General features: G+C 43.1%; 1 protein-coding gene across 13 annotated transcripts in view; it reads left to right on the top strand.

Annotated features, from left to right (window-relative positions):
- Positions 1-13,342, top strand: part of WNK2 (WNK lysine deficient protein kinase 2) — a 113,321-nt gene that overhangs the window by 31,110 nt on the left and 68,869 nt on the right. For all 13 annotated transcript variants that reach the window (XR_013927938.1, XM_080386221.1, XM_080386230.1 and 10 more), the window contains 3 exons: positions 7,121-7,293; positions 8,256-8,476; positions 12,074-12,231. Coding sequence is in view for 12 of the 13 variants with exons in the window: in XM_080386221.1 (XP_080242347.1) it covers positions 7,121-7,293; positions 8,256-8,476; positions 12,074-12,231 (552 nt within the window). In the remaining variant the exon portion in view is untranslated. The remainder of the gene's footprint in view (positions 1-7,120; positions 7,294-8,255; positions 8,477-12,073; positions 12,232-13,342) is intronic.

The raw sequence follows: 13,342 nt of genomic DNA, 5'->3' as shown, positions 1-13,342 counted from the left end.
AGGCAAGTCTGAACAGTTTCTGGTATTGCATTTAAAATTACAAGCTTATGTGGAACCTGTGAAGCACTGGTAATTAAGAGAGTTAATGGGGTGCTACCTGCAATTAATTCAGTTGCTGGTGACAAGAACTTTTTTGTTTAACCATAGGTTATCATAGTGTGGTTGTGTTGGGAGGTTTTTATCTGTACAATTCTCTCTGCCCATGGTGTTGGGTTCCTTAGGTGTTTTCATGGCTTTTGCATTGCGAGTTGTCATTTAAGATGCTAATTCCTCATTCTCCTGCACCTTGCAGGGCGAGGTTTTTTAAGTTCTGACCTTCAGTAGAAGACGTGGATCTTCCCATTCCTCTGCTGTAAGGCTTTGACATGTCCCTTAAGCAATTTAAAAAGTAGCAAGCTGTACTTGTGCCTGGCAAAAAAGCAAGCTCAGCCTTTTCTACAGTGCCAGATTTAGCCATAAATATCCAAATTCAGCTCCTATCTTTCTGTAGATTTCTAGTAATGACTCAGGCAAGTAAATCGCTTGCGGCCTGTTCTGTAGCTCCTGTTCATTGAATTATGAGCATCCTTGGGCACAAGGGCTGCTATTTATGCATTTGGAAAATGAGTTACCACTGGGAAACCTCACTGAGCTTCACTAATACAGCTAATGAATAGTCTGTAACTTCACTGAGGGTGACTTAGTGAAGAATGTTGGCAAAATGCTGATACGTAATGAAGCTGTAATGTTTTTTTCCTGATTTGCAAGTTGTCTAATGGCATCTGCTGTTTGTTCACAGAAAAGGTATCTTCTCCTTTAGGATCGCTTTAAATGATACATGCTTATAAATGAATGTACAGGGGGTGTGAATAAAAGGTCCTGAATACTATTAAAAATGTATAGCATAGGCATAATAACTATTAAGGCATAGAGCTGGTACATGAGAGGGGCTACTTCAGTAATATCTTGAGCTCTTCGCAGTCCCAACTGCTGTGTGTCTGAGCCTGCTTTTGCTCCCAGTTGTCTTTGGGAGAAATCCTAGATTCCAGTGGTAGTGCATTAGACAAGTCTTAATGTGAAACGCAAAGGGTGATTGCACTGAATGGGTAAAGTTTCATTAATACAAAAATTGTTTCTTTCTTGTAAAATTTCTTATTCATCTTTATTTATAAAGGCCTTTGAATTTTTTAAATTTGAAAACTTCTGCAAAACTGTGATGTTCCCCTGAAAAGGCGGTACTGACAGTACAGAATTTAATGAATTAATAGTCATATGCAGGTACCAGCTAACACATCCTAAACTCACTGTCAGAGCAAAGCAGGTTCTTGGCTGCCCCTGCGGGATGCCTGGGAAGGCTGCTGTCTGCTCCCACCAAACTGGGCATCCCACTATTGAGCTTGAGCCTGTAGGCTGGACCAGAACTCCACTTCTGTCCATAAATCCACAGTAGCTCCACAGACAGCTACATAGGAGAAAGCTGTTGATGGATCCCACTACTGATTTCGTATCTCAAGGCAATCTCTGATTAGAAGAGTAGCTGCAGTACATGAGCAAATGTACAGGTTTGGCACACAAATGTGAAAATGTAATAGGAACAGATGTTCACTCTGACTTAGATATTTCATTTCTGTTCTTGTGCCAGAAGTGCCTCTTCAGTTTCCTTTTCTTCACTAACATGGGTAAGACGTTCTGCGTGATAGGGGTGAGCCCTTCCCTTGCTTGCCGACCTACCGCTCCTACTTGCTTCACCATCCAGACCTTAAAAGGAGGACTTTGTTCTGTTAGGCAAAACTAAATAACCATCAGTAAATACTGCTGTGTGAGCTTAAGCATTTTAAAAATCTCAAACCACCCAACATTTGTAGGCTAGCAGGACTCAGAAGTCCTTAGACCAAGAAGTCTAGGTAAGATAGCAAAGTTGTGCGCCGGGGAGGGAGATGGGATTGTGCAAATGCGTGGGCAGGAGGGGAGAGGGCTTTCAGGTGTGCTTGGCAGGGCTGTAACGTGCCAGGTGGGCAGCTTGGACCTGTCAGGGTTGGGGGGGACCTCTCCAGGTAGCGAAGGGTCTGTTCAGGGTGAGACGGGAGGGCTGCAGCTGGCTGAAGCCAGCAGTACCACGGCCCAGGCTTGCTCACTAGTGAGTGTGAGTTTATTCTTAACTCACTGCCACTTATAAAGTGCTTAAAGAAATTGAATTTTTTAAATGTTACTGAAGGTTCAAGACTAAAAGGAGGAACTTAAAGAAATACGATGAAATGGCCCAACAGCCCAGCTTTCCGGTTTGGTGACAGCTGTGCTTCAAACCCTGCTTGTACCCGGCTATGGGCTTTGCTGTGTAAAAAAAAAAAAAATATTTTTTTAGTGTGGCCTTTCATTTCTTTCATTTGATCCCCTTTCCTCGTGGGGTAAGGATGTAGTTTATTCCTTGATCCGCTAACCCTCACAAGTAGGCAAGAAACTTGACCTCAGTTGTTAATCTTTTTAGAAATCTTCTAAAGACTCAGGTGAAAGTCAGTTTCTTGATTGTATAACTTTCAAAGTCTTAGTCAGAGCCCATATGTTACAACCTGGAGGAAATAGTGTTTAGGGATGACTAACAGAACATGTTCCTGCTGTTAATTTGGGTGTCATTCCAGAAATTTAATTCGTAAGCTTTTCCTTTCATTTTCTTAACACATTTACTTATTCCAGTCTTCGCTGCTGTTCCCTGCTAAGGAACTTAATGAAGGGATACATTTTATGTTAACAAAGAGAGGTATTTGTTTGTCCTGCCTGTGGCAAGTAGGGAGAAGGAGAGAGCATAGGTGTGTGAGAACAGCAGAAACTTGGGTTTGGGATAGGTTATTCACTTCGACGTCGGTTTGTGCTGCAAACATTGTTTTATTCTAGTCTCTCAGAACAGGTGTGCAATTTACCAAAGTGAGGCTATAAAGTAGTAATTGAGAATTATTTCTTCCTTCCAAAAAGTGAATAGCTTTTAGTTGTTTGATTAAAACTGACTCTGCAGCTACAAACTGATTTGCAACAGGAAAGCCAGGAAAACTAATGAAAAGGTAGCTTACTATTTGAGCTCTCCTCGCCACTTGTTTAATATCCAATTTAAAATTGGATTGCCTTTCAAATGAAGGATACATTGTGTAACCCCAACCCAGTTAATGCTTATTTATATGGAAGGTGAAATCACAGAGCCATACGCCAGCCAGGCTGTATGTGTGCCTGGGCAGTGTCTGTGCTCCTGCTGATGCTGTGCCTGAGATGCGCTGTGAATGCTTGCTCTTGTGGTTTGTGCCTGCAGAAGCACTCCGTGAGCGCTTAACCGCAGGAGCCCTGAGTAGCTGTAATAATAAAATGTCAAATTCTCAACACATGGTTAAGGCAACCAACCGTGGATCTGTGTGGCTGCACTGGGGAATGCCTCTTCAAACCAGCCTGCTTTGCGGGCTGCGTGGCAGCAGATGTTATCTCCTATCTGCTCTGCTGTTTTGTATGACTTAGTGCCTTCCTTGCTGCTGGGCATGATTCTAGCCGTGGCATTGCAGTACAATAACAGGCAGTTGATGAGTTTGAGTTGTGTATGTGTCTGCAAAGCTGATACATCTAAAACTCTGAGGGTGAGAAAGCTCCTTCTTACTGTGTCCGCTCCCTCCAGTGCTCCGGTTCCAGCTGTGCTGCCGACAAAGTCTGTGCTGAAGCCCTTTGAGCTGACTGTTCTTCACAGTTTATTAAGACAGAGAAACAAGTTAAATTTACAGATTCTTTCTTAGCAGTAACACAAACCGAGCAGACATCTCGCTTCTTGCCTGGTTCTGTTTAACTTCAATTTGTCTGGAAAAGTTGAACCAGCTCAGTGGAATTGCTGTAGATGTTTGAAGGCTGAAGTTTATTCTAGAAACCTTGGTGCTAAGTATTAGGCTTGAGAAGCTTTTGGTTATTTGAAATGGAATTACAATGTCGCCTCCGGAGCCAAGACTGTGTCCCAGTACGAAGGTAAAGAGCCAAGAGGTGTGAATGCCGTGCAAGAGGAAGCATGTAGATATCTGCAAACTAATGTCGGTGTCTCCTGCATCACGTTAAGAACGTTTTCCAAGCTTCAAGTCCCATGTCTTGAGGACACTGAGAATAGCAGTGAGGCCATAACTGCCATGGAGCAGTGCGAGGCATGGCTCGTTTGTCAGCTCAGCAGGACGCTGCTGTTGCGCTTGTGAAGCTATGGAGGAGCAGGGCTCTGGGGTGTGATTCTGCATCCCCGTTCAGCTGTACGGTGATGTACGTGTCTGCCACCACAGGTAGCATGATGGGTGGCGACGCCTTGGGCGTATCTGGAAACTTGCTTCATCCCCCCAACTTTTGACAAATCTAGGTTATGCAAAGTGATGCCTTGAATCCGGTTAAGTGGATTAGCTTTCTCTAGTGTGACCTTTCCAAAGAATCATATTCCCTGTCTTAGAATTTGATGTCCTAAGGGTGTAAACCTGAAACGACCTTACCTTCAGCATGAGGACACTTCATCTTCTGTGGAATATATGATGGGGAGTGAGTGTCTGTGAACTCAGTGAAGGTTTGCTGGGGTTGGATTAAAACCAGAGCGAGTCACACAGTTCAACGGGTGTTTTTACTGCTTCAGAGTAGAAAAACGGTTCAACTGTTAAGCCCTTTCAGAAGCCGCTTACGCATTGGCCAACGACTCGTGTCAGGTTCAGCCTGGAGGAATTTAGAAAAGGTTGTTTGAGCCCTCGCAGTGGCAGGGCCCCTCCTGTGGCCGGGAGGGCGGCTGCCCTGCCTCAGGCCCTGCCCCTGCCCTCACTTCTCAAGTGTCGGTGCTGGACCCAGGCTTTTTTTCTGAGAGATGCCTGGCTGCTATTCTGATGAAAAAAATAATTAAAAAATCCAGGTTCTTTCCTGTAGTTATAGACAAAATACATATTTGTTTTCCAGAATCACTTTGTTGCAGTTGCCCAGCTTGTTGCCTCAGTACTTTGAATTCAGAAAGCAGCCCAAATGATCTGTCGCTCCTAATACATAGAATATACAGAATATGGTTGTCTGCAATGTCTGAAGGATATTTTTAAAAGTTACCCTTAAAGTCGCAGTGGAAAATTTCTCACGGTGCTCAGAAATCTGGAAATGGGAGTCAGGGGGTATGGTATTACTTTTTTAATTAATTAGAAGGTTTTTGAAGAACACCTGCTGGATCTGTGTTGCCACCTCTTCCTTTCTCTGCTAGCCCACACTGCTCTTCCTGTCTCATGCAAGGAATTGCTCCTTTTCCTCTCTAATAGCAGTGTGTCTGATTTATTCTACGGGGTTTAAATTAAGAGGAAACTCAGCAGCAGGGGAAGAAGTGATGGATTTGAAAGCAGTTCTCAGGCTCTTCTGTACTGGCTCATTAGACAGCCTGCTGCTTTTTTTCTTTTTTTTTTCTTTTTTTTTTTTTTTTAACTTATTAAAACACAGCTGCTACAGAGCAGCAGAAATACTGCCCTGCGCTGGGCCACTGGTGTTTGGCATGCTGCTGGGCATGGGGTGCTCCCGGCTGCCCACGGGGACCCAGGCATGGATCCCTGTGGGCACCCCGTGGTGCCAGCCCAGATTGCTGCTGTTGCTCAGGGCAACATTAACTCTGATGCTGCTCCACAAAACGTAAAGAAAACTGAGAAGCCCCTCGGTAGTCACAGTGTGAAATAGAAATGCTCCCTTCAATGCACGCATACTGCTGGGGAAGCAGGTTTTGTGTCTTCCAAGAACAGCCAAAGCATCATAATTTCAACCCGGGCTTTCCTATCAGGAAGTCTCTGTGCAAGGCTGAGTTGTTTGTAGCTGCAGAAATTCTTGTTCCTTTATTGAGCTCTTTGCAATCACAGATGAGGGCAGGGTATCAAACTATCAAAACAGCGCTGGCCCAATCCCTCTGCATCTTGGTTACAAATCAGCTGGGAGCCAGTTTAATTCACGACGTATGTGCTCTTACAAACATGCCTAAGTGAACTGAGAAAAGGAATATGTCTGAGGTTAAAATATGAACTAATTAATCTTGCTGATTTGTGAGTGTTTGCTGCTGTAAGTAAGAACAGTTACACAATTGTGCCTTTCAAAGAACAAAAAAAGGTTCATTTCCAGGGTGGTGGAGGGGAAAGTGTTCCCAGCCTGACAGCCATCCAGGGGAGACAACCCAGATGGTGGTGCTCCTTGGTGAAACTCCCATTTTGCTCTCTACGTGGTCTGAAGAGGCTGGGACGTGCATCCAAGCTGCCTGTTGTAGGGGTCTCTGTTGCAGATGAGTTCCAGTGGGGAAGAGAAGGGCTCTGTGCTCCTTGCAGGTTCGCTTCACAGCCTGGAGTTTATAGTAAATGCTTCCAGATTTCTCCAGGAAAACCAGAGTTGTAGGACATGACATTCCTCACATTTCTAATCTAAAAGAATAAGTATTTCCATGTGGCCAATGTGCACCCCACAGAAAAGGCTGAAGGACGGCTTTAAATCCTTCCTTTGCCAATTTTTGAGGCCGTAGAATCGGGCAGAACAGCAAACAAGTGGAAAAGTGTGTGTGTGTGGTTTGGGGGTGTTTTTCTGTTGTTGTTGGGTTGTTGTTTTTTATTGGAGGGGGGAGTATTGTTTTAATTTGTCCCTAGAGCAATGGGATGGGTGGTACAGCGTGGTTGCTGTGGGACCTCACCCAATGGACCTGCCAGAGCTTCCCAGGAGTGGTCGTGGGAGCGGGTGGGCAGTCAGAGCTGTAAAAGGCAGCGGCAGCTCAGCTGGGAGGGCGTTCATACCTAGGAATGAGATCCTGTGTGTGTTAATCTCCCAGGTAATGAGCCTCACCAAACCAAAAGAAGAAGTAAATAGCTGTGTGTTGATCCATCAAGCCACGGGTGTGTTTGTGCTGCCTGAAATATTAATGCTGTCATGTAGCAGAGCGTAGCACAGGCATCTCTTTGTTCAGGGGCGAGTCTTTGTCTTCTTGACACTGGATTTAAGGCGAGTGCCCTAGTTCATACACACTGCTCATCTCTTACATAAAAGATTTTGTAATTGCTCTTGATACAAGCATAAAACAAATCTAGTATTCTGAATACCCTAGCAGTGCAGTGCCTTTATATTTGTCTGTTCGTTGCTAATAATGCCTCACTTTGTATTGTAGGACAGAAAACTCACAAAAGTAGAGAGGCAGAGATTTAAAGAGGAAGCAGAAATGTTGAAAGGTCTACAGCATCCAAACATTGTGCGATTTTATGACTTCTGGGAATCCTGTGCAAAAGGCAAGAGGTGCATCGTGCTGGTTACAGAATTGATGACCTCCGGAACGCTAAAGACGTAAGTATTGCGCTCTTGGTGAGGAGCCTAAGAATAGCAATGGAAATTTTTAGAAAAATCCTACTTTCATATTCTGAAAAAAGGTATCTCCAGATAAAAGGAAAAAAAAAAATGGAGCTGTTCTCTGGTGTCTGTCACTTGTCCCAGCGTTTGAACTGCATTGATTTGACAGGAAGAATTTTGGCCTCCATCTCTTTTTCCCTGCTCTCCTGTTTGTTATGCAACGAGAAGCTGTTCTCTGGTGTGTTTCATCTTCTGCCTGTGACGTTTTAATTTGTCAGGGTGTGTTTTTGTGATTGCTTTTGTGCTTGTATTTGCATGTGTTGTTAGTAATTCAGATAGAATAGTACTTGAATGGTAGAATCTCTTTTTGATGCAGAAGGTGCTCTAGGTTATCCACTAAACAATATTAATTAATAGCTTCTGGTACTGACAATCTTGTTAAGGTTGATATAAAACAGTTGGCATGAATTCTGGAACAGATTTTCAGCCCCAATGGGAGCAGTACTCATCACTGCATATATCCAGTGTGCTGCTCTGCCAGTGCATTAGCAGGTTCTACATTTTTTTTCCAAGATGTACCCTCCCAATTAGTGTGTTAGGTAAATGGAGAGGTCAAAGTCTTGTGGTTAAAATTAAACTTCGGTATTATTCTGATTTGAGCATATGAAACCTATTCTAAAGCTGTTCTCTGCATGAAGTGAATTGCTGTACTATTAGACTTGCAAATATTTGGTTGTATTTGCAACAAAAATGCTTATTATCTTCCTCCCTAAAAATGAATGCTCTAATTCCTCCTTTGAAAAGATCTATTTCTTCCAATTTTGTAGTATTTCTGAGCTGCTAATATAGCATCTAATAAGGGGCTTTTATCCAGAACAGTTACAGCTGCTAAAGCCCCTAGAATCTCTAATAATGCTTCATTTTCATTATACCCACTTCCGTGTGTGTTTGTGCTCTAGGTATCTGAAGAGATTTAAAGTGATGAAACCAAAAGTCCTGCGTAGCTGGTGCCGGCAAATCCTGAAGGGTCTTCTTTTCTTGCACACAAGAACTCCACCAATAATTCACAGAGACTTAAAATGTGACAATATTTTTATTACTGGACCAACTGGATCTGTGAAAATAGGAGACTTGGGTCTGGCAACCCTCAAGAGGGCTTCGTTTGCCAAAAGTGTAATAGGTAATCCTCCTGTTCTCCTTGGCTTCCTTCTGTTATGGCGGTTGTCTTTTTAATGTCTTTCACATTTTGCATTAGTGTTATTTTCACTTGCAGGTTGCTAGTAGAGATTAAAGTGGTTTTGTGGTGGTTCCTTTCTTACCGCTATAAAAACCTCGATCAGTAGGAAATGGTATCGTGACTTTTTCTCCTTCCTTCTCTATCACAATGTAAACCACTTTTGGTTTTCAGTTGAAATAGTACTTGGTGTCCGCAAATCCTTCTCCTCTCTCCTTCAAAAGGAGCAGCAAGGGTTCTCAGCAGCTGGTGTGCATTGTCTTCCTGAGAACAAGGTTGGTGCCTGCTGGGGGAGGAGAACAATAGAGAGGAGAGGGGAAAAGAAAGGATGCCCTGCTCTCTCCCTAACAAGGGAGTGCTGCAAAAGCCTGGGAAGTCTTCTGCTTCCAGTGACGCTGGGGTGGGGACCGTTACTTTTGCTGAAGGGAGAGGCAGCAGTGCCCTGCGGAGCTGAGCCACTCTCCTTTGTGGAGAGGTCACAGGGAGCTGGTCTGGCTGGAACACCTTATCCCCGTCCTGGGGCATCAGCAAAACTGGCTGCTTCTGCAGGCAGCTGCAGAGCTCGTGCCTGTCTCCGTGCCATCCTGGCAGACTTCTGCTGAAACATCTCCAGTTTACTAAAAACCAGTAGGTATGAAATTAAAAGAAATTTCCACTAGGATATGCAATAGCTGATGCCCTTGGGTGGTGCCCACATGAGGGCTGTTAGAACTTGGGTTTGCTTGAACTGAGAGGAGCAGTTTCTAAATGACTGTTGAAGGAATTTGTTTCCTTACAAAACTTACATTTAATGTTTTCTGTGTAAATATTTTTTTTCCTGAATTTGCCAGCATTTTGTGCTTTTTACCCAAATGTAGGTAGCAAATCTCCTTGTTCAGATCTGTACATGATTGTTCTAGGAAGCTGCAAACTCCTGAGAAATGATGCTGAAAGCGGGGGAAGTTATCATGCACGTAGTCCTATTTCAGATTACAATATAAATGGAAATTAGATTCTAGGTAATTAGAGTTAGCAAACTGATAGTGACAACAACTGTTCCATTATTACATATGAAAACAGCATCCTATCTTTCAAGGAGTAGGTGCTTCAATAATTATTTTAGCATCTCAGATTTTCAGAGATCATAATTCTTTACAATGATTTGTACAAAAGTATTGACCTTAATGCTTAGGGAGCCTGGTATGGTTGTAGTCAAAATTACAGAAATTTTGGAAATGTGCTTGGATACCTTATTGGTTTATATCTGTTAAGTTCCTCTAGTTTCTAGACTTTAATAATTGGTGGTGTTTTTTCTGTTGAGGCTCAGCATTTCTTCATATAATTTTTTTTGCAGTGTAACAACTGTCCATGGGGCATAATGAAACAGTATCAGTAATATCAATACTGGCAATAATACCAGAAATACTAATACAAGTTTTTGTAAAATCAGTTGTTACCACAACACCATCAAAGCATGCTCACGTCTAAAAGAAATTAAATACTGAAAAGGGCTGCAGGTTGCTGGCAAGGTGTCTGCATTCATTTTGGCAATATATCTGAGCTTATCTTTTTCATGAGCAGTGCTGCTCCAAGGAAAGAACTAGGAGGACTTGGAAACACTGATGATATGAGTAATTCTGGCCCCTCCATAGATGTAGTAGCTTTAAAAGAATATTAGTAGCTGCAATTTTATATTGGCTTGAACAGAATGAAGTCAGCATGGCTGAGGTCCAGCTTTTCCCTTGCTGCATTCGTGCCGTTGCTGATGCTTGCCTGACCTTGCAACGTACCGTCGCGGGGAGCCGAGCCAGGGCAAAGCTCCTTCTGCCAAGAGGAGCTGAATAGATGCTGAGCTGCTTTCCATTTAGATGGTCTGTTTCATTTAAGGGTACTTGTTAGGTATTCCTTCCCACCCCTGAGGGATGGGAGAAAATGTCATTTTCATGCTATTTTGGAACAGTATCAGGAATTCCATTTGCTTCTTAGACTAGCGCTATCACTTTTTCAGATTTGCTTTAAATGCTCTGTAATTCATGAGATTCACTCCTGCCTCCGAGTCTTGTTCCTTCTAAAACAAGGTAGCAGCTCCAAAAAACATTCTCTGTGGCAGTTGAAAAAACATCTTTTGTGGCAGTTGTTAACCGTTTCAGAGCAGCAGCTACCGCCTGCGTGACAGCTGGGAGAAGAGCCTGAGGAGCAGGCACTAAGTTAAGCTTTCACGACATGGGTCCGGCTGATGGCAAAGGCTGAAGGGATGAATGTCTCCCAGGTGGAAGGGATGTAAACAAGGGGAGAGATCCGTCCTGAATTTTGTAAAACAAATTGTACAGTAATGCTTGTGCTGAGGTTTGTTTTGTGAGTTAGGCCAAGTCTACTTGTGAACACATGCAAAAGACCCTAATTTTGAGAGATGTCATTTATGTTGTCATTAAAAAAAAAAAAAAAGCTTATGTCAAAAGAACTGGTTTTTCCTGCTATTTCACTACAGTTGTGCTTTTGCTGCTGAGGTAGAGATATCATAACAGGAAACTATGGGACCTGCCAAGGTGCCGGGGGGGCAGTTTGGGTGCTGGAGCTGGGCTGGGTGGGCAGAGTCTATTTGGGTCCTTCGAGTGGTCCAAGACCTGCTGCGCCTCTTCTGGCATCCCAGCGCATGTGTCCCCCTGGCCCCTTCCCGCAGCACATGGCTGCGTTGATCTCCCTTCCTTCATCTTTTCTAAATTCAAAAAGGAAAATATTAGTCTTGGCTTCTAAGCATAAATTACACGATGAGATTCAGCTCCTGGAATAGATTACCATGGTGTTGATTTTTTCCCCTTTCGCTTTATAAGACCACGCTTTTCAGAGTAGCTTGTTGTGCAGGCGTTGTAAGGCGCTGCTTGTCGTAAAGCTGCAACTTCCCATTGTGAAGCAGCAGGTACAGTGCTTCACTTAATATTTATCCAGTTGCATCAGATTCCTGACACCGTAATCCCAGTCGAGTAGGACCTTATTCTGTGAGTAGCCTCATTGATTTGTCCCACTAAACCAGTGGCAGAATTAGGTTTAATATTTTGCCTGTGACTCTGTAGGTGATTTGTGATACTACTTGCTTTCAAAGTGCTGTCTGTCTGCCAGGTGGTTGCTAGGTATCTCTGAGGGGAAAAAAAAATTCACATTTACATTGATGAAAACAATGATGAAGGTTCTCATTTCTTCTTTTCACCTCCAGAAGCCTGCAGGCATCCTCCTCTCCACTCAGAAAAAGAAACCATTTCATGCCTTCCAGTATGGTCAGGCAGTGTGCCATATCTCTTCCTATTGTTCACTTTTGAATATTTTTTTTTCTTCCTCTTGCCCGTTGTATTAGCAGCGAGCCATGGATATGTAAATGTGTGCGTGTTGACTTTGGGTTTCTTCCCTGGAGGATGCTTGAGCTTACTCTGGTTAGTTCCCTCTTTCGAAACCTTGCGTGCAGCCTTACGCAGCTCTGATGGGCATGCTTCCTGTAGGCGAAAAAGATCATGGTTAAAGCCATTTAGACTTGATAAAAAATTTACATTCTCTTTGTGTATGTCTGTGTAGGTACACCAGAATTTATGGCCCCGGAAATGTATGAGGAACACTACGATGAATCTGTGGATGTTTATGCTTTTGGAATGTGCATGTTGGAAATGGCTACCTCAGAATACCCTTACTCAGAATGCCAGAATGCTGCTCAAATTTACCGGAAAGTAACCTGTGTGAGTAAACATCCTTAAGTTGCACTGGGATTTTGTCATTTGGAAGTTAAAAAATGTGTTCCAGTGAGGTGTTGGTTCTGTCATGTTTAGTGTGTTGTGGAACTTGAGGTATCTGAGCTCTGGGTTACACAAACTTGTTGCAGGTTTATTTGTAAGTTTGCAGTTGTGCGGCTGTGTTGTGTTTGTCTGTACTGCAGCTGCATAAAATATTTTTGGTAATCTTTGTTGCTGATTTTGTGTCTATTGGCCAAAAATGCATAAAACTTGGGAAGAATGAGCAAGGAGAAATCTTCACTCTAGTCTTGCCTCCTAAATGGGGGCTTTTCAGACTTGATCAAGTTTCCTGCAAAGCTAAAAGGGGCAGCTTTTCAGGTTACAGCCTAAATCCTTATTTATATGATGGAGGATGTTTGATTCAGAGTTCCAGCACAGATTCTCTCTGTTTATATCTTTGGACAATTTGTTACACATAGAAGAGCGAAAAGATAGCAGTGTTTAGTTTTGGAGTCAGCCAGAGGAGCTTTATATCAGCATCTTGGAACTTGGCGAGGTCTGGTAATCCCCAGACAGGCACCATGGAAATGGGTTTGCTGCATTTTCAGGTGATGTTAGGCTGGAGGAGATGTCACTCTAGAATAATCTCTACACTGAATAAAATACCCTCTCCAACATTCTCACCCCCAGATGACAAATGTATTTGTCTCCATGAGCAGTACTGCGAATGCCTGAAAAAAACTCCTGAGTCTGTAAGATGCTATCACGTTGCAAATCCCTGACTGCAGAGAAACGAGACTTGCCAAAGGCTTTGGCAGATCTGGTTATGTTTTGTTCTACTTGGTTAAGTGAAACCAAGAGTTGCAGGAGATTTTTTTTTTTTATGATAAGCTATGTTAAACAGACTGGTTTGTCAAAGATTTTCCCAGATATTTCTTTCCATCTGGTTGATACACAAGATGTTGATCTGTGTGGTTTGGCCCTCATGCGTCACCAAAAAATGCACACTGGGGATGTGAAGAGAGTAATCCTAAGAAAGCTGTGCTAAAAGTTACAACGATTAACTACAGATAACTGTTGCTTTTATTTCTTTGACCTCTAAGGTAGGAAGAGTAGT

This window comes from Falco punctatus, assembly GCF_963210335.1.
Source record: "Falco punctatus genome assembly, chromosome: 4".
In the NCBI taxonomy this organism is placed as follows: domain Eukaryota; kingdom Metazoa; phylum Chordata; class Aves; order Falconiformes; family Falconidae; genus Falco; species Falco punctatus.
The sequence above is the reverse complement of the archived record's forward strand: the minus strand, read 5'-3'. Positions and strand labels throughout refer to the sequence as shown.